The 22,049-nt window shown below is 37.2% G+C and overlaps 1 protein-coding gene across 2 annotated transcripts; it reads right to left on the bottom strand.

The window, feature by feature from the left end:
- Window positions 1–564: 564 nt before the first annotated feature.
- acsl3b (acyl-CoA synthetase long chain family member 3b) lies at window positions 565–20,780 on the bottom strand. 2 transcript variants are annotated; one of them, XM_016253445.1, is made up of 17 exons: window positions 20,583–20,780; window positions 14,239–14,474; window positions 13,977–14,127; window positions 13,188–13,388; window positions 11,812–11,989; window positions 10,557–10,666; window positions 10,306–10,444; window positions 7,760–7,910; window positions 6,218–6,341; window positions 5,927–5,998; window positions 5,686–5,825; window positions 5,390–5,562; window positions 3,951–4,025; window positions 3,632–3,823; window positions 2,114–2,228; window positions 1,857–2,014; window positions 565–927 (listed from the first exon to the last, which is right to left on the bottom strand). In XM_016253445.1, exons 3-17 carry the CDS (start codon window positions 14,124–14,126, stop codon window positions 770–772), a joined length of 2,136 nt encoding a protein of 711 aa, XP_016108931.1. In that variant the 5' UTR covers window position 14,127; window positions 14,239–14,474; window positions 20,583–20,780; the 3' UTR covers window positions 565–769. The 2 variants fall into 2 exon arrangements, with proteins under 2 accessions (XP_016108931.1, XP_016108932.1); XM_016253446.1 differs by lacking the exon at window positions 20,583–20,780 and having other exon boundaries at window positions 14,239–16,175.
- Between the last annotated feature and the right edge of the window lie 1,269 nt (window positions 20,781–22,049).

Here is a 22,049-nt window from a genome sequence, read left to right as displayed (position 1 = left end):
CAGTGTGCACTAGTACCTGAAATACATTGTTCATTTCACTCAGGGCAACAGAAACAGCCTTTGGATACAGGTAAACAACAGAACCCGAAGTTCAAAGTAACAAAATGTCAAGTACAAACGCCAAAGTTCCAGAAAAAGTAACATTGTAACAGTTAGAGAAGCATTCCATACATATCCAAATCTGGTTGCGGTTTCAGACCAAAAACAAGTCTCTGAAAAAACAAAGGTCCGAACAAAGCTTACAAAGAAATAAGCAACAAAAAAATACAGCCAAATTACAAAACGTTTCCCTGCATAGACTCTTGATGAGAATTCAATGTGACCGCTTCGCAGTAGGGTGGAATCATCAAGCGCATCAATCTGCCTGCAGAACAATGTGAGGGTGGGGTGAGGGGGCGTGCCTATCAAAGAGAGCCAATGAGAGAGAAGCAAGTGGGTGGGGTCCAAAAGTCTCACAGTCTGTAGGTTGTGTTGTCTGTCTTTCAGGATTCACTCTCGTGAATCATCTGAGAAAAAAAAGTGTGTTGTTTAGTACCTGCTGCAGCAGGTGGCATTTGCTGTCGTTCCTTTCCCTCTCATCAAACCATAACTGAACGAAAATTCAAGTGTGTCCCTGTTTTGATTGCAGAACATCACAGGGGGCAGGAAGGCAGAGGATTGTGGGATGTTTTTTTTTCATATATAGGCATTGTGGTATATGGTGTGTCCTAAACCTCCCTCCCTCCCTCCCCACCACCACATAACACCACATAACACCACCTGGCTTCATTCACTTGCCGCCGTACATCCTCTCGATATCGTCCTGATAGTGCGTTTTTAGTTCCTTGCGTTTGAGTTTGAAGGCGTCAGTAACCAGGCCTGTCTCGGGCGTCCAGGGTTCGGCGCTCAGACGGATTTTCTTTGGGATCTCAAAGCGTTCCAGTTTACCTGTGAATCAAAACAGAGATTTTATTTAACATTCAGAGCCTTATGGTTTTGGGAACTGTAGCTCGTTAAGCTACAAGTGTATATAGCAAGAAGCTTTAAAAAGATGAGGTAAAATGCTGTGCATGGTCTTTTGCCAAAGGTTTTGAGTTACATTTAAAGTGAATTAGTTTTTATTGGAACTGTATCAGTGAAATGAACTGCCTAAACAAGCCAATTCATCCAAATGAATTAGACTTCCCAACAATACTTGAGAAAGAGAGGACAGTTTTGAGAGGGAGTCTCTTAAGCTCACCAAGACCGCATTTATTTGATTAAAAATACAGTAAAAACCGTAATATTGTGAAATATTATTACAATTTAAAATAACTCTTTTCTATTGTAATATATTTTAAAGTGTAATTTATTCCTGTGATGGAAAAGCTGAATTTTCAGCATCATTACTCCAGTCTTCAGTGTCACATGATCCTTCAGAAATCATTCTAATATGCTGATTTGCTGGTCAAGAAACATTTCTGATGTTTTTACATAATATTTTTTTTGTGGAAACCTTGATAAATTTTTCAATATTTTTGAAGTTCAAAATAACAGGATTTATTTGAAATCGAATCAACTTGATCAATTTAATGCATTCTTGCTGAATAAAATTTCTTTCAAAAATTCTAGTTATTCTAAGATTTATATTGTAAGATGTATTGTAAAAATCTACATATCGTCAGATTTTCAGATGGTAAGTAAACATCCAGTATGGTTACTTTTTACGAAGTAAAAAGATGCAAAACGGTGATACAGTAAACAAGTTTGGCATTGACACTGCAATTCAGAAATCTTCCCATCAATCCAATTCAGCATCCATAAAAGCTGTGGCCAATTATAAAGTCCAACCCTTAAAAAAACGAAGACAATTGTTAGTTTGCCCTCTGTTGACAGACCTGTTATAGCCGCGTCTGTGATGATACATAGAACCTCTTTCTCCATCTCTGCATGGTTGCAGATCTCTTCCCATGATCCTCTGATGCCCTTCTGCTCTGCAAGGGCAGTTAACTGTTTCTGATTGGGCACCACAAACCCAATCACATAAGACTCCTCACTGTGTAAAGAGAAGGAAAGATTTATACATCTCAGCTAAAACACAATACAACATTTATGAATGCATGTTTCTTGTGTGCCCGTGTGTATTTGCACTCACCTGTTGGCATAAGCGCAGATGTTGTCAATGAGCGGGCAGTTTTTGAGCACAGCCTCCACTTTGCCCAAAGACACATATTCACCAGCTTGCAACTTCACCAGGTCCTTCTTACGATCTACAAACACATGCCACAACCAGTTAGAGGAACTTAAGATAGAAATGACTATGATAACACTTAAAAGGGTCATATGATGCGATTTCAAGTTTTCCTTTCTCTTTGGAGTGTTACAAGCTGTTCGTGAATAGATAAGATCCCTAAAGTTGCAAAGACTAAAGTCTCAAACCCAAAGAGATATGCTTTATATTAGTTAAGAGTCAACCACGCCCTCCTAAAACACCTCCTTCTAACACGCCCCCACATGTCTACGTCATGATGTGGGAAGATTTGCATAACACCACCCAAATGTTCACGCAAAGAAAGAAGGCTTAACTTTATTGATGCTGTCACCGCCGCCGCCATGTTGTGACGACACTGTGTGTTTCGTTGCGAAAGCGAAAATACTTTGTTTGGCCTTCCAAAAGAGGACACGACTAGAAAATACAACTAGGTTAAGTTGTATTTACAACACTGTTCCAGAACAGTTCAACCCAAATATTCAGATGTGTGCAGCGCATTTTATGGAGAACGTTTCCTGATCCTGGTAGAGTAGACTACAATGCCGGCTGTTCTGACTCACAGTATGGAAGTATGTTTTTATATTTAAAGAATTTGCCACTGATGATTCAAACGCGAGTTTTGAGCAGTGTAGAGTAGCGCTTGTTGTTTGTCATTTCTCCGATCACAAATGCAGACATGGTTTTATGTTTGCACGGCGCGATGCAACACCAACGCGTAAAAAGACAGTACAAGTCGTTATAATCCGTAATTATGTTCCCACTGGATGCAACAAATGCCTCGTTTATAATGGGTTTTATTGGTTTTGTCTCGTCGCTCTGGCCGGGACACGGCATCACAGTATGGTAAGGGGCGTAACATTTTCGTCACACGCTTGAGGTATTCGGCCAATCAGAGCACACCTCGTTTTTCAGACCCGATGAGCTTTGTAAAAATCGACGCGTTTCAGAAAGGCGGGGCATAGAGAAGAAACAATAATGTACAGTATGTGGAAAATAATGTGTTTTTTAACCTTAAACCGCATAAACACATTTCATTACACTAAATACACAAAATAATGTTCTTTTTAGCAACATCATATGACCCCTTTAAAGGGATAGTTCGCCCAAAAATTACAATCGTGTCATCATTTAATCACCATCAAGTAGTTCCAAACCTGTATGTAACAACTGATGGCAGCCATTGACTTCCACAGTATGGAAAAAAATACTATTGAAGTCAATGAGTACCGTCAACTTTTTGGTTCAAAATTTCTTCTTTTGTATTCAACAGAAGAAAGAAACTCATACACGTTTGGAACAAGTGGAGGCTGCGTAAATGACGACAGAATTTTTGGGTGAAGTATCCCTTTAGATAGCTCTGATATTTTGTTAATGTTTGTGTGTATCGGTGTCTCTCCACACCGATAATCTTGAGGCAGCCGTCAGGGTGAAATTCTCCGATATCTCCGGTGCAGAACCAGCGCTGGCCGTTCACATCCACAAAGAAATCCTCTCGGTTCTTCTGCTCATTTTTATAGTAACCCATGGTGACGTTGGGACCACCCATCAGAATCTCTCCTCGTGGGTTTGGTTTATCTGTGCTGAAATAGCCACCTATGGCCAAATAAATAAAGGACATTATTTAATAATATTTAAATTCTCATCATACTTTAAAAATGAAAAACCAATAGCAGCCAATGAACATCAACATAATTGTTGATAGTAAAAAAGCTGAACTCGCCTTCCTCCCAGTCTTTCAGCATGATCTCTGAACACACCAGAGGAGCTCCAACACGTCCAGTGCTGTAATCAGCCACTAGACAAACATACACAGTATTAGCACACTTATGCAATTTAACACATTCATTTATTCAGAAGCATCCATTTAATGTCACTTGATTTGAAGGTATGGTTTTTATAATTTTCTTTAAATTCTAACTGTATTTTCCCCTCCATTTCCTATTATTACTGCAGTAATCGCATTCATTGTTGGATTAACCCAGCATATTATCCCAGGTTTTATTCAAGACCTCTCATCACTGATTTGATATACATTAATCCCAAGGTCCCCATACCTGTTGACCCATAAATTCCCATTACTTTTCCCTAGTCGTTTGTGATTGCTGGATAAGGATTTTAAAATGATTTCAAAAAGACTGCACTCAAAGAGCAATTTCTAGCCAAAGAAATATTTCAGAGCAGAACATGATAATGACATATGTAAAAAAATATTAAATGTACTAAATTATTAAAAACGAATTCTATACTAGAATACACACCCTCAATTTGAAGTACTGACTTGATTAAAAGTACCTTTTAATTCTAGAACTCACATAATTGACTTTCCTGCACATTCCTGGACAAGTAATATACTGTACTTTTAGTCACATTATTCCTGTCATGAGTCCTAACCAGCATTCGTATTATTTATATACAACTATAGTTTTTATTAATAGCTTGAATTGCATTTTATTTTTATATTTTCAATTTAAAATGTTTGTTTTAAGTTTTAGTAAATGTTATGTTCTTGTAATTTTAATTAGTTATTCAATATTTCTGTTTTTAGTACTATTACTACTAAATTATTTTAGTTGTTTTTTGATCAAATATTTGTATATTTTAAATATTTAATATGTTATATTTTTCAGCCTTATTTCAATTACTGAAAAGATAGTTTTAATTTTATTTTACAATAAAAACACTGGTCTTGTTAAAAAAAAAAGAGTAATACTGTGAAATAGTATTACAATTTACAATAACCACTTTCTATTTCAATATATTTTAAAATGTAGTTTCCTGTGATGCAAAGCTTAATTTTCAACAGCCATTACTCCAGTGTCACATGATCCTCAGAAATCATTCTTGTTGAAAATATTTGTGCTGCTTAATATTTTTTCAATTTCTTTAAAAAAAAAAACTAAACAAAAGAAAAGCACCTTTAAACACTGGTGTACATTACCATAAAGTCAGGTTCATGGATAAATTCACTTGGACATTTATGACATTTATTATTCAAGCACTGCTAATAAAGCAATGGAGATTAATGGAGATTAGCTATTTAATAACTAAAAATCCAAAATCCAAGGATAGACTGAATCATTTCATTTGAGTTTTATTTTATAATAAAATGCTGCTCCTAGGTTCACTCCAACCGCCTGGCTCAGTGAATCTCAGGCTTACAATCGCTGATGGTCCCGGCTCCGCAGGTCTCCGTCAGGCCGTAGCCCTGTCCCACAGGACAGCAGAAGCAGATATTCATAAAACGCTGAGTAGCTGCAGATAAAGGAGCTCCGCCAGACAACAGTACTCGCATGCTACCGCCCAGCAACGAGCGAACCTTCTTGAACACAAGCCTACAGAACAAGATGCAATTATACATTAGAGTTATAACAGAGAAAACAGAACGGCTTCTGGACAAACCCAGTGAGTTTTAGATGAAATCATTTTGCTAATATTATAAGCAGCGTTCAGTATACCGGTCACACAGTGGTGTGTTGTATCCTTTGGAGATCTGCTCCATCTTGTAGTTGTACGCCAGAACAAAGAGAGTTTTCTGCACACTGCTCATCTCTTCAACTTTAGTCATCACATTCTTATAGATACGGTCCATTATCTCCTACACACAGACATAATGAGAGAAAATTACTTCACATCTATATCAAACCCAACAGCTGTTATGAGCACTGTGTGTGTTTGTGTGAACGTGAGGTTTCTTACAGGTACGGCTGCCATCAGTGTTGGTCTGAGCATACTGGTGTCTCCTTTGCTGCCCTTTTTAATTTTAGATGACTGTGGGAGAAAGGACAAAATATTGGCAGATCTTTTTTTTCCCAAACCAGCAGAATTTTTTCTTCAAGATGCAGGGCTGTGTTATCATTCTCTGCATTTATGATGCAAATGCTTTGGCAATATGAAGTACTGTGAGATTGTAAAAGAGCTTGACATGGTAATGACAGCACAATAGCATGACTCATCTGTGTGTGTGTGTGTGTCTGTGTGCGTTTGTACCTGGTCAGCAAGAGTCTGAGGTGACGAATATCCAATCCGGCAGCCATGTGACACACACACCAGCTCAGCGCTGAGCTCCAGGACGTGAGCAAGTGGCAGGTAGCCAATGTAGGTGTCATTCTCACTGCCACAATAAACAGAAACAGTACTAACAGAAAATCCTTTACCAACATCTAAACAAACATTTCGGATGATTTGGCAGGCCAGCGTTCAGTCACACAGACAGAGAAAACGGTTTCTAACTGCAATGTCAGGTGTCACATTTTGGAACAATAAACAAGTCATTTTATATATAACTTACTTTAATAAGGCATTAACAAAACTTACATTAACTTTTCAGTAATACATTCCAGTATGATTAAATGTGGTTCAACGTTTCATGAGATTTTAGAGATTTAAATGAACAGTAGCACTCAAAAGTTTGGTGATGTTAATTTTGTTTTTAAAATAAGTTTGTTACCAAGGCTGCATTTATTTGATCAAAAATACAGTAAAAACAATAATATTATGAAATATTATTACAATTTAAAATAACTCTTTTCTATTTTGATATATTTTAAAATGTAATTTATTCCTGTGATGCAAAGCTGAATTTTCAGCATCATTACTCCAGTCTTCAGTGTCACATGATACTGATTTGCTGCTCAAGAAACATTTCTTATTATTATCAATGTTGAAAACAGTTGTGCTGCTTAATATTTTTGTCATTTCTTTAAAAAAAAAAAAAAAAAAAAAACTCAAACAGGTTTGCTTCCTAGGTAACTTATTTTTTGATTAACAATTAATATTGCTATAGAAGCCCATTTCCGCCACTGAATAAAGGTAAAGGTAATTGCGAATTTTTATCTCACAATTCTGACTTTTTTCTCGCCATTGTGTGATACAAACTTTCTGAGTTTTTTTTCTCAGAACTGTGAGATATAAACTCTCCGTTTCGAGTTATAAAGTCAGTATTGCGTGATATAAAATCGCAATTGCGAGAAAAAACTCAGAATTGAAAGATTTAAATTCGCAATTCTGAGAAGGTCAGAATTCTGAGATATGAACTCTCATACTGAGTTTTTTCTCAGAATTGCGAGTTTTTATCCGGCAATTGTGACTTTTTTCCTCAGAATTGCGAGTTTATATCTCACAATTTTGACTATAACTTGCAATTGTGAGTTTACAAATCACAATTCTGAGAAAAAAAGAATTGAGGAAAAAAATCTGAATCGCAAGAAAAAAAGTCAATTTATAAAAAGTTGCAATAACCTTTTTTATTTTTTAATTCAGTGGAGGAAACAGACTTCCATATATTGCCGTGACCAGCTTTCTGCTTTAAAACCTTAAATTAGTAGTACATGCTAATTTATTATTCAGCCATAAAATGAAGTACTGCCAATAAAAAAAATTGAGATTAATGGAGATTAGCTATTTAACAACTAAAAATCCATGGATGGACAGAATCATGCTGGAAAATATGAAAAAAGAGAGACAGATAGAGTGATAGAGAGACCGATGAATGCAGACAGTGAGACAGGAGTGTGTGTCAGAGAAACTTACTTCAGGTTAGGAATGCGTTCAGCCATGCCAGTGATGCCAGCGATGATGTTTCTATGGGAGATCATGACTCCTTTAGGAATGCCTGTAGAGCCGCTGGTGTACATGATCACTGCGATATCAGACGGGACAGGCTGTCTGCGGGACACCATTACTGCACAGAGAAACACACATTCACAGCCCTTCATTAGTGGCAGGCAGCCATGTTGTTGCGCCGTTCCAGACAGAAGTGCTCTAAAATAACTATTTTGAAGGAGGAAAAACAAACTTTTTTTAATAGACAACTTTGCCAAGATTTTTTGCACTGCATGAACCTTTTAATCCAAAATAAATGTCATAAATCTGCCCAGGCTAATGTAAATTAAACCACCGGCACCAGTAATAAACAAAAAGCTGTGAAATCCTTCATCTTTGTTGAATTATTAAACACATTTAAAATCTTTTTGTTTAAAATCACATCAATTAAAATAAATACATATGAATTAATATTTAACATATTGTTAATATTAACAATTAAAGGGTTCGTTCACCTAAAAATGAAAATTAGCCCATAAAGTACTCACCCTAGTCATCCTAGATGTATATGACTTTCTTCTTTCAGACGAATCCAGTTGAAGTTATATAAAAAATTGTCTTTGATCTTTCAAGCTGTTTAATGCCACTCAGCGGGTGTTGCATGCTTCAGTCCAAAAGAAGTTAAATAAAAATCGCCCGTCCATAAAAAAGTAGCGAATCGATGCGTTTTTGTAAGAAAAATATCCATATTCAAAACATAATAATCACTTTAATGTAGCTTGCGCTCACTGTTGTAAACGGAAGCAGCTCCGGGCGGATGGCGTATGAGTTCAGCGTTGCGGATGCGCCGGTGAGTCTCGTGAAAATGAATGTTTGTTAACAGGAGCAAAGGAAGCAAAGTTTCCTTACTTGTGCAAAGGAAGACCAGTCTCCTCTTGGCTTATATCGAAATCCTCCGACATTCTTCTTTACAAATCCTCATTTGTACTTCTAATAAGTGACCATTGTTTTGTTTTGATCTCTCCCCTGCGCTTCCGCGTGCATCACTTCTGAGCGGCGCATGCGCAACGCCGACCTCATACGTCATCTGCCCGGAGCTGCTTGCGTGTAGGACTGATGGCGCAAGCTACATTAAAGTGATTATTACGTTTAGAATATGGATATTTTTCTTACAAAAACGCATCGATTCGCTACAGGAGGCCTTTGTTCACCCACCCGAAGCCGTGTGAGACACTTTTTTTTATGGATGGGAGCTTTTTATTTAACTTCTTTTGGACTGATGCATGCAACACCCGCTGAGTGCCGTTAAACAGCTTGAAAGATCAAAGACAATTTTTAATATAACTCCGACTGGATTCGTCTGAAAAAAGAAAGTCATATACACCCAAGTAATTTATGGGCTAATTTTCATTTTTGGGTGAACTAACCCTTTAATATTTAAGTCAACTATACATTTGTATTTATTTTTATAAATATATGTTCACCAAGGCTGCATTTATTCGATCAAAAATAACAGTTAAAAACAGCAATATTGTGAAATGTTATTTTAATTTGAAGTAACTGTTTACTATTTTAAAATGTAATCTAAATATAAATGTAATTAAATGTAAGCTCCTTTTTTTGTCACGTCACATTATCCTTCAGAAATGATTCTAATATTAAACTTTTCTTATTATTACCAATGTTGAAAACAGTTGTGCTGCTTAATATTTTTGTCGAAAACCGTGCTAAATTATTTCTGGATTTTTTGATGCATATAAAGTTCAAAAGAATAGCATTTATCTGAAACAGATGTGTTTTGTAACATTATAAATGTCACTTTTGATCAATTTAATGGCTTTGCTGAATTAAGTATTAAGTTGTGTTGGCTTGGAAAGTTAAAGTGCCGAATTACTTTTATTTTTGATTCCTTCACCCTTCAACCCTCCAAAGCTCTCTCTATGGAGAGTGACGCCTTCAGAGAGAATATACACATATGAGGGACAAATACATGATTATTTAAAATCAAATGCACCTAGTATCATTCATCCTGCTGTCTCAAATGTGTGAGTGCTAGACAGGCAACACATAAAAACAAAGGTCTAATGCTCCAGTGAAATGTCTAAACCTCTTATCTCAGTCTTTTTGAACAGAGAAACCCTGCTCTAATAATGATAACATCTCCCTCTCTTATCTCCAAAGGGCTTTTCTGAACACTTGCTCTTATCTGACCCAAAGGCTGAGCGTGTGGGCTCTCAACACCGGTCCGCATGGCCTCAAAAGTCTTAGAAGATTCTGCTGTCTTTCTTTCCCAACATACTATGTTTATGACTTTCGGTCATTATTGTGTTAATACACTTCAAAACATAACAAAAGATGCTGTTTTTATCGTCAACAAGCAAGAGCCCATCTATTTTTGGGAACACGAGGCTATGTTTGGACTGTTTGGTATATGCTATAAACTAAAAGTAGTATGTGAAACCATATGCATCATGCAAATATAACAGTATGCATATAAACATTTCAAACAAAGTAGCATGCCACTTGAGACTTACTATTTTCAGGTTTGGCTCCCAGTTCTTGCACAGCAGCCACGTTGTGAACCATGATGCCTCTGGGGAGATCAGGCAAACTCTTGGGCTTCTTATCAACCACTATAATGTGCTTCAGTCTGGGCACATCCATCAGAATGGCCTGAGAGAGAGTGTGATTGAGAGCATGAGTGACAGCAGCTCTTGATCGTTGATGAGCCAACTGGCGTGTCATGCGTCTTATACGCTATATATGGAGTGTGTGGTATTTTCACCTTGAGGCGGCTCTGCAGCAGGTCTTTGCTTGTGATGATGTGTGTAACCTCAGTCTCATTTAGCCCATGAGCTATAGCTGCTCCTCCCAATGTAGAGTATAGAGTCACCACTGAGACCAAGAGAAAGAAAAGCATTTAGATTTTGATTTATAACTGTGCCTTTAAATATCAAAGAGTGACAGAGAGAGTAAGAGACAGAGGCAGAGGCTACACACAAATGTTCATATTCCTACATAAAGCGTGTACTTCACTAAAGGCTATAGTTTGAATATGCAGTAAGACAGTATTCATATAATGAATAACAGTGTAATAATAATAATATTATAAATATTTTTAATTTAAATACAAACAAATCAATAAAAATATTACTATTTCAATTAAACTGTACTTTAAAATAAAGTAGAGAATTTAATAATAATAATGACAATAATAATAATTATATTATTATTATTTTATTTAAATGTTAAAACCTAAACAAATCAATAAACAATTACTATTTCAATCAAATTTAACAGTAAAATAAAAAGCTGAGTATTTAATAATAACATCAAGAAACCCTGAATTCTTTAAATAATAATAATAATTTATTATTATTATTATGATTTCAATTAAAAACATATAAATACATATATTGCCATTTCTTTATATTTGTATTGTAAAATAAAACGTATTTAATAATAAATAAAGTTTCAATATATACAGTAAGAGTATTAATTTAATATGACTATACAATAAAAATAAATTATTATTAATAATATTTTTTATTATTATTTAAATGTTAAAATTAAGATCAATAAAATAAAGAAAGAAAGAAAAAAATAAATATATTACAAATTCAATCAAATTGTACTGTAAAATAAAAAGCCAAGTTTTTGATAATAATAATCACTTTATTTTCAGTAACAGTAAAATTACGGTTGTTTACCTTCTCTTCTGTAATTCCCAAGAGGGTAATATCAGTCTAAAAAAGCATGCACAGATCAAAAACTTTGGCATACCATATTCATCTTTTAAATTATAGATACACATCATAGTGAGATGCACTAATTCAAATTCACTGTTAACATGTGAACTGATTTCCTGCAGCATGCATGTGTGTGTGTGCTTGAATCGAACAATTCTCAATTCTTCAGTGTGATTCTTCAGTAGTCTTTCATCTAGTACTACAGCAGTGCTGCTATTTTTGGCCTGGCATTTTCTCCTAGTCAGCATAATGCAGCAGACAATACTCTGTGTTTGTGGTTTAATTGCTCACAGGGGAAGTTGTACATGAAGCAAGCCTGCGCCGCTATGATCCATTCTGCACGAGTCTCGCAGAAAATGGCGATGTTACAAAGAGGCTTCTGGCCCAGTGCAGCCAACCCACTACCAAACCTCTGAGACAGATGGAAAGTGTCTTCATACGACAACCAGTTATAATCGCCCAGAATCACCTAGAGAGAAAGACATACTGCATTGTATTAAAACACACAAGCTTGTGACTTCTTTTCAGTTTCATGTAAACAGTTCTGGACAACAACAGGCCAGAGATAAAAACGGTTTACAAAGAGACGGCCACTGAACTTTCAAGAAAGTTCAAGAGAGTTTGTGGGTGAGTTCTCTCTGGCCCCTTAGCCTTAGACAGACTTGATATATACTTGAATATTGTTTAAGTATGTGTTTAGAAAAATATGTTTTAAACCATTTCTGAGGGTATAAAAAAAGGGTCTTTGTAAACACTAAAAGCCTAAATATGTTTTTAGGCATACACACTGTTTAAAGGTTTGTGGTATTAAGAAAAATAAATAAATAAAATAAAATCTATACTTTTTTTTCCCACTAAGGACGCATTAAATTGGTCAAAAGTGACAGTAAATACATTTATAGCTTTCAAAAAAGAATCCTGAAAAAAATATCACAGTTTCCACAAAAATTAAGCAGCACAAACATTGATATTAATAAGAAATGTTTCTTGAGCAGCAAATCAGCATATTAGAATGATTTCTGAAGGATCATGTGACACTGAAGACTGAAGTAATGATGCTGAAAATTCAGCTTTGCATCACAGGAATTATATATTTTAAAATATATTAAAATGGAAAACAGTTGTTTTAAATTGTCATATTTCTCATTATTATTGATTTTACAGTATTTTTTATCAAATAAATGCAGCTATGCTCATTGTCATCAAATTATAAACATTAATTCTGCTGTTTAAAACAAATAAAGAATGGTTATTATGCGCACACAGTGGGAAACTCTCTATGTTCGTGCAGTGTGCACAAAAAAATCAATTCCGATTTGAAGCTTGTGACAAACGCACACTTCAAATGGATCACTTTATTTAGCATTCATGTAAACACTACATTCAGATTCATCAATCAGAATTAATTCAGTCCGACTGAAACAAAAATTGTGCATGTAAACAGCCACTGACAACTTGCTTTTTTATGTAATTTAAGAAGAAAGTCTCTTGACATTGACATAATATAGCAACTAATGTGGATATACTGCAATTTGAAAACACTTTTTAGATTTGCAGACTGGATTCAATAAATCAGTATCACTTGCAGTGTGAACAAAGTTCCAAAGCCCTTGAGAGTATGTGACAATACGAGTCTTTGTGTGTGTGTGTGTGTGTGTGTGTCTCACCTTTTTAAAGACCTTGCCGTTAGGCTGTATCTCATCCTCCTCACTTAGCAGCTCTCTAGTGCCCAGGCAGTCTCGTTGAGGGAAGTGTACTACAGCGTATTCAAATACTTTATCCAAAGTATCCACACCCTCATGCAGCAGGGACACCAATTTCTGCTGGCTGTTCACGGCCCGGTACGACCCTGCCGGACTCCCGCTTACCTGACGGGACAGGTGATCAGAATGAGGTCATGGGGAACGATCTGGACATGTGTGACAAGCACAGGGTGACAAAATGTGTCAGGGAACACTATTGCAAGATGGGAAAGAGTCCAAATTCAAACATACTTGTGACCTGATTGATCACATTTGTTTCTCTCAATGGTTTTTTTAACCAGCAATTGTATTAAGTGATGTTGATCAGTAATGACCGTGACTCAAATCCCTCCATTAATCTAAGATAAACTATGAAAATCGCAGTTGAATTATCATCTTTTGCATGTATTATGTGCTCTACTGTTAAAAAGTTTGGGGTCAGTTAAATTTTTTTTTTTATCTTTGCTTTGCATCACATGAAAAAAATACATTTTAAAATATATTACAATAGAAAACAGTTGTTTTAAATTGTAATAATATTTCACAATTTTACTTTATTTATTATCAAATAAATGCAGTCTTTAATGCAGTCAGAGACTTCTTTAAAAAAAAAAAAAAATCATACTGACCCCAAACGTTTGAACAGTAGTGTATGTCAAATGAATCTGTTCTAAATGAATATTTAGGGCCTATTACTCCTACTGTTGTACTCACAGAGCGCGCTTTGACCCGTTTAGCACAGGCCTGCCTCTCGCTGGCTCCGGAGAGCAGGTACCAGGGCAGGAATGTGATGACGGAATAAACCCAGACGACCGATCGAAAGACCTGCAGCAGGAGAGGAGACATGTCCTCCTTCAACTTCATCCTGAGAGGAACGAGAGATCGGAGGATGAGAAGACAGAAAGAAAGAGAAGGTAGTGATTTACTGCCCTCAGAACCACACTAGCTATAGCTTGGACTATTGTCCTCCACTCACTTTGTGCTGTTCTTTACTGTCCTCCAAGTATGTGATAGTATTCCTATTCTTCTGAAGGTCTTACGGAGTTCTTCTGCGTTCTTGAAATGTTTTAAGGTCTAGATGGTACTTGTTGGCCGTACTACTGCCTTTTGTCAAACCTGCTGGCTAAGAGGGCAACTTCTTGTTCCATTTCTTTTTCCCACTCTTGCTTCCTGCTATGACGGTGTGCAAAGCCTCCTGGGAATAAGGATGAGCTGTGGGGGAATACAAGCACCAAAGAGTGTTCACACCATTCACTGTGCTTCATGGGAGTGAGTGGGCGCTAAAGAGTTCTTTGGTGTGATTTGCTCATTTCAGTTCCCTCATTGGTGGAATTTTTTTTTTGCAGAATCATGGGTAATGTCGTTTTTACCAGTCCTTTTGTTGTTAAAAACAGTTGTTGAAATAACACGGACCGATTTAGGTTTAGGAAATGATGCTATCTAGACTCAAACTTACTCTACCCGTCTCTGACAGGGTCATTGTGATTTAACTGGGCATGGCTGGCAGACAGTGAACGCAACGCCGTGAGCTCAGACGACAAACAAGACAGGCTTTGTTGCTCTGGAAGGATGAAGCTCACACTAAAACAGTGTTCTGTTTGAGAGGAGGATATGCTTATGAATACATGTGTGTGTTGAGGAGGGGAGAGATGGGGGGTGGACAAGCATATCCAGAACATGAAATACAAACGGATATTTGGCCAATTTCTGATATCCCAAAATAAAGACTGACCTGATATACCAGTGGCCCATATGATAGAATAAGCAGTGTTGAACTTAAAAATGATGTTGGAAATAGGTCAATAATTCTCAAGTGCAACCCCCCTAAACCCCTCTGGGAAGATGCACGTTTTACAGATAAACACAACACTCTTGTACAAGAAAAAGCAAAGGATGAAACAACCCCTTTCCCATTTTCTTGCTGGGAAAAATACAAGCTGCAGACTTTTTTCTCTGGCTTTGCTACTTTAGAGGAAGGTCAAAATGAAAATCCAGGATATAGATGTTCTCAAATATCATCTACCCAGCAGAAACGTGCTCTCCTTGAAGCTTCAATTGTAGACTCCATCACAACAGAGGTTTGGAGGCAGTCAGAAGTTTATCAGGTCAGGTCACTTTGCATTTCTAGAAAGCAGGGTGGTCTATAAAATGCCAATATATGATATATAATACAACTTAATGATAGCACATGAGACCCTGAAATGATTACATGAACATTTGAAAAACAGAAAAATTAGATTTTGAAGTATGTTGTGAACCTGACAACATTTGAGCCCATTGACCTTTATTGTATTGTAATTGACATTTCTCAAACATCTTCTTTTATGTTCCACAGAAGAAAAGTCATATAGGTTTACAACAACATGAGAGTGAGTTAATGATTTTTGGGTGAACTATCTTGCTAAAAATTCCAATATTGCAACACAAACTCTTTAACATTCCTCTATGTGAGGAAAAATAGACTTCTTAAACTACTTGTGGATAGTGGATTGCAAGCAGAATGTTGCTGTGATAAACATCATATGGTAAAGTCGTTGGCCTCAAGCTGTGTGAAAGGGTTGCGTATGGAGCAGCAATAACAGATAGCACATTCCCTGACTCCCAAAAAAATCCCAGACATATTCGCCTGGAGACCAGTTGCATATGGACGTGAAAACCTTTTCCGGCCAGAGGAATGTCACAGACTAAAGAGACGTGTATTATGAAGACATGACTCTAACGTTCACATCTCTCTCCCAAGTCCACACAGACCATTTATAGAAACTAAGCTGCAAAAACTAGGTCGTTCAGAAATCAGTTGTGTCATAAGCATTAGCACATTAACATATGAGGAGTTTGACCACTATGTAAAGGCCTATTCACTTATCAACAAATATTCTGATGGACAACTATGTGAAATATACAGAATGTTCCATTTTCCATGGATCCAAAGCATCCATTTCTTATTTTTTAGAATTCATTAATGAACAGAAAGTTTGAAGAACAGCATTTCTTTTTAAAAATTAGTAACATTACATGATGTTTAGTAACATTACAAATGTCTTTTCCCTGTCATTTTTGATCAATTTAATGTGTCCATGCTGAATTAAAGTATGAATTATTTTAAAAACATTTTACTGACCCCAAACTTTGGAACAGTAGTATTATTATGAAATTACAAAATTAGGCCAGAAACTTGAAACATAACATTCATTCTCACTATGACTTATCAGTCAATAGTGAAATATATAGAAGTGACGTGACATGTGGCCAAGTATGGTGACCCATACTCGGAATTAGTGCTCTGCATTTATCCCATCCAAAGTGCACACACACACACAGCAGTGAACACACACACCGTGAACACACACCCGGAGTAGCCATTTTTTGCTGCGGTGCCCGGGGAGCAGTTGGGGGTTCGGTGCCTTACTCAAGGGCACCTCAGTCGTGGTACTGAAGGTGGAAGACCACCTACAATCCCTGCCGGTATGAGACTTGAACTCGCAACCTTGGGTTACAAGTCCGACTCTCTAACCATTAGGCCACAACTTCCCCAATGTAAGGGGAAGGAAACATAGCTATCAATTCATAAAAAAAGCAATATTTCTAAAAATCATTTCCAGATGGAAAGGAAGTGGCTGAAGATGGCATCCTGAACTTTAAAAATAGCAAATGTGCATCTATTAACTTAAAGGCTCTAGCTGTATAGTTGTTTATTATTATAATTGCTTACTATAATGGGAGGGATTTCATTCTGACAGGTTGTGATGTGCCGTGCCAGACATATCTCGTGTAGACAGAGTAAGTAAAGGGTGGAAAATGGCCAATTCAGAATTTAAACATGTACAATTTAAAAATACAGAGGTCCCAAAAATGTATTGGGTAGTGGACGCTAAACCCGAATAAAAATAGCAGTTATCATTTAGCAACCAATGACTCCTTATTGATGTGTAGAAATTCTAAAATGTATTTTTATGCATCAAAATATTTAGCTTAAATCCACATTTACAACTCCAAAATGCTGGATGGGCATAGCCAGGTAACGCCAAACCACTTCTACCACTGAAATATGTTTAACAAATGTGTAATCATCCTCTGTACATTCACTCTAAATGGTTTCAATCCATATTTCATAAGGCCCAATACTGGTGATGGACTAGTGCATCTGAATGAGGCACAGTAGTTAGTTATTAGATGGTCATCTGAGAAGCAGTCAATGTATGAAGATCTTCAGCCAAGCTCAGGTATTAAATATCATCTCTCCTGAGCAACCTGATCCAAACTCACCTGCACTGTCTGCCACAACACAGAGCTGAAAGAAAGAGTGTGCATTGCTCAAGGGCACGATGTGTACAGATCACCTGCATTAATTTAATACCTGTAACTTGAATGCTTTAAAATGTCTACTTAATCATGCTTGCTTTATTAATATTCATGATTGAACGAGTGAAAAAAATCCCACTGACTTACACCGAAGGACGGACCGAGAAATAATCAACCAGCCAGAACATGCTAGAAACTGCATATAGCAGAGTGCAAATAACCACTCAGAACACATTAGCTACCAAATAGCAACACCCTGGTGACCACTCAACAGCCTAGCATTGTGATGTTGAGTTTCGCACGGGCAAGAACCAACATGATTTGTGTGTGAATAACTGAGCACACTAAAGGCCAGTGACAAATGTGCCATCTTTAACACGGAGAGGAGGAACCAGTAAAGGGGACTTAACTACTAACAACAGAGGCTTAAAGTGAAAAAACAAAACATTTTTGGAAAGTGTTCTCTTCCTTTTTCCTCTTCATCAAGGGGTCAAACTCCCCCGCACAAAAACACAGACAACGGTTGCAGAAGTGAAGGAACAGGAATATCTTCCAGACACACCTACCAGGAATTCTAATCAGAGCCCCATCATTCATTACCCATAATCCCCTTTATACACCACTTGAGGAACCAGGGTGTGTTCGGACCTGTTCGGCTGGTCCATCACCTCGTGCTCAGGGTGTGAGAATAGAGGACATTAGTCATGCACTCCTGTACCGGGACAATCATGAAGAATCCAGCCCATAGGGAAGGAGCAAATCAATTCACACTCAAGAACTGCTGAATACTCGAACACTCACAATCTATGATGCATTTTAAGTATGTAAATCGTGTTTCCAGTGGCAGCATAAACCATCATTGCGCACTCTACAAACCTGAAGATCACACTGAAATCTCTTTGTAATCATGCTTGGTGCATCTTTTTCTGCTTGTAATGTGTTTCTGAAATAAATGTCATTAAATGCATCTTGCTTATAACGATTTATAGCGTTACAGGGATAGTTTTCCCAAAAAAATGAATCCCTCTTGTCATCACAAACCCTCAAGACTTTGATTAATATTCAAAAACACAAATTGAGAGTTTTTATAATTTTTTATAACCAGAAATGTTATAAAGGCTTTGTAAAAAGGAGCCGACTTGTTTTATTAAAAAAAGGCCCTCTAACACTAGCATTCCCTATTCTAGCTACTTGTTTTCTTTTGATTTATTATTAAAAATAAAACTTGCTACGTGTACTGCGTTAGGCTAACCGAGACTTCACAGCACTTACATATTATTGCCCTTTTGTTGGTTTTGAGTGCTTCTATTGTCCTCATTTGTAAGTCGCTTTGGATAAAAGCATCTGTTGAATGACTAAATGTAGGGTGAACATACGTGCCATTTTCTCAGGACGTGTCTTGGCCAGGATTTCTATATTGCCTAAAATATCTAGGTTTTGGCTTTGTTTGCGTGTGCAGACCGATCGGTGTATGATATCAAAATACCCCGAGAGCATTTTGAAAGCATAAGGAAGCGTCTGTATGGTATTTTGATGTCATACACCGATCGGTCTGCACATGCAAACAAAGCCAAAACCTAGATATTTTAGGCAATATAGAAATCCTGGCCAGGACGTGTCCTGGGAAAATGGCACGTATGGTCACCCTAACTAAATGTGAATGTAAATAAAAGCCTAAATTAAATCTGTTTATCATACAAAGCAATTACATCACTTCCCAAGTCTTGGATTAAACCATATGCTCAGTTCATATGGATTTGTTTTACGGTGCCTTTACAACCTTTTTGGATCTTTTATGTTTTGGTGCCTCGACTTTCCATTGAGGGAAAGAAAGCTCTTAGGTTTCATCAAAAATAACGTCTTATGGGTTTGGAACAACATGAGGGTGAGTAAATGACATCATTTTCATATTTGGGGATGAACTATTCCTTAATGGTTCACCCAAAAATACCGTCACCATTCACTCTCTCACTATATCATTCATATACCCTTAATTGTGTTTTGGGGTAGTTTGACAACCAGTGTTTACTTACTGACTTTCATTGCATGGAAAAGAAAATCATCTTAAATAGTAACCTTTACATTTCTGGTTGAAGCATCCATTTCAATTGTGGCAATATGGTGGATTGTGAGCAGTTATTAAGCACCAGTGTGTTTTGGACTTCATTAGAATGTCAAGACACAGAAGAACACGGTTGAGTAACAAAGATTTGATGCACCTAAAATAATAGATGGAGGCTACTCTTGAAGAAATGACAATGATTGGTGTATAACATGAATATGCTATGCATATGGATGAAAAATGTATGTTCCTATTAACATACATACATACATAAGTCTAGCCCGCTAAAGCCTTATCATAAGAAACCTTCTCATTATCATACAATTTCAAGTTCAAGTCCAGTCATCTAGTGCCTAACCTGCATGGTCACCATTCAAACACACTGCATTTGCAGATACTTATTCTTAGTGCTGGCCTTCAACTGACAGCACATAATCCAGCAGGATTATCTCAAAGCATGTCAACCCACTATCTTCCCCATCACCCACAACAAACTGCAGTCCCATGCCACCAGCACACTCATTTAAGCAAAACATCTTCTTCATGACAAAATATGCTCATCTGCCTTTCCATAACACAGAGAATCTAAACTGATGGGGTGTGAAATGTGTAAATGTCATGTTTGTTGATGTGAGATTGTGTGCTTAGTGTGCATGCAGGTGTATGGAGTACGAGAGATGTGCATGATCATAGCTAAAAAGCACAACATATTTTGTATATGAATGCGTGTGTCATTGCAGGCTGGGAGCAGAAGAGGCCTGAGAGATGATCAGTATCAAGAGATTAATGCGATGTCATCCATATCCTACATTCCTCCGGTTGCGAGGTGTCAGAGCATGCAAACCCGAGTAATAACACGCACGATGCTTTGCTATATGCATGCGTCTTTCACATGTAAATCAACGTTCTCCGCGCGCATCTGCACCGCACGACCCGCACAGACAATAAACACTCACCTTATTCTTCCAAGATGACGCCGCTGATTCAGTTAGACTCGCAACATCCTATTTAAAATGCTAAAATGTATTATAGAAGAGCTAGACGCGGCAAGTACAGAGCGATGATTGTTATTTTTTTTCTGGGTCGGTATATTGCGATCGCTGACTCGCGCCGGCCGTCGCTCTCAGCCCGGAAGTGATGGAAGCGTTGTCATGGCAGGGGCCGGTTTCCCCGTGCTCCCATTGGCTGACGCCTGGTGGCGCGTGTTGGAGGCTGGCGTGACATCACGCTCGGGTTACCAGCGGTCATGGTGGTGATTTATTTTATTTACATACAATGGCATTGATGTTTGTTTTATGTATTTATATTTTGCGGTCCATCGAGACTTTGTGAAGTGAATTTTAGCGGTCGAGGGGAATGGTGATGTGTAAGAGTGGACAGCGTCATTGGTTCTTTTGTTGACTCGATGAGAGCTGCGCTGCAGCGCCCCGAACAGCTGGCAGGCGGCTATCGAGGAGAAGTTCGAGTCATTTCCGCGAATCGATTCTTTTGAACAGTTCATTTCAAAGAACTGTTTCAAAAAAGTGATTCAGTTATTCAGTACGTCACCTGACATCCCAGCGTGGCGTGCTCTAAAACCCCCCACCTACAATTCCTGCTGGTACGAGACTCGAACCCGCAACCTTTGGGTTATGAGTCCAACTCTCTAACCATTAGGCCACAACTTCATTTACTACAATTAAAAAATTTGGGGTCAGGTTTTTTTTGTGAAAGAAAATAATACATTTATTCAGTAAGTATGCATTAAATTGACAATAAGGACTGATAATGATAAAGATAATAATGCTTCTGTTTCAGATTTCTTTTGAACTCTCTGTTCAACATTGATAATAATCAGAAATGTTTCTTGAGAAGTAAATCAGCATATTAGAATGATTTCTGAAGGATCATGTGACATTGAAGATTGGAGTAATGATGCTGAAAATTCCACTTTTTCATCACAGCAATAAATTACATTTTAAAATGTATTACAATAGAAAACAGTTATTTTAAATTGTAATAATATTTCTCAATACTACTGTTTTACTATATTTTTGATCAAATAAATGCAGTCTTAGAAGATCTTCTTTCAACACATATAGTGAATCATTTTTCTCTTTGAGGTCTTTTTGAGGTCATCGTGTGAGACAGTCAGTGTGTGTGATGCTAGAGGGCAGATGAAATCTTTTTAAAAACTCTTTCATCTTTTTTGCCATGTCATGTGTGTGTCAAATTTGCTGATTACTGGCTGGACGACACAAGGGAACACACCTTCTGTTCTCAACCAGCAGCCTGAAGGTTGGTTCACACTGGTAAGATTGTGTAAGCTTTTCCACGACAGAATCACATTCTAATCCTAACACTGAGAATTTGATCTACAAGTTTTATTCAGGTGATCGTGCAAATGACTAGATTTTTTAATTTTTGAAGAGATGTGAGTGGTG

The sequence above is a fragment of the Sinocyclocheilus grahami genome, unplaced genomic scaffold, assembly GCF_001515645.1.
Source record: "Sinocyclocheilus grahami isolate Dianchi unplaced genomic scaffold, SAMN03320097.WGS_v1.1 scaffold1181.1, whole genome shotgun sequence".
Taxonomy (NCBI): Eukaryota; Metazoa; Chordata; class Actinopteri; order Cypriniformes; family Cyprinidae; genus Sinocyclocheilus; species Sinocyclocheilus grahami.
Note: the sequence above shows the minus strand (reverse complement) of the source record. Positions and strands in the feature narration are given on the sequence as shown.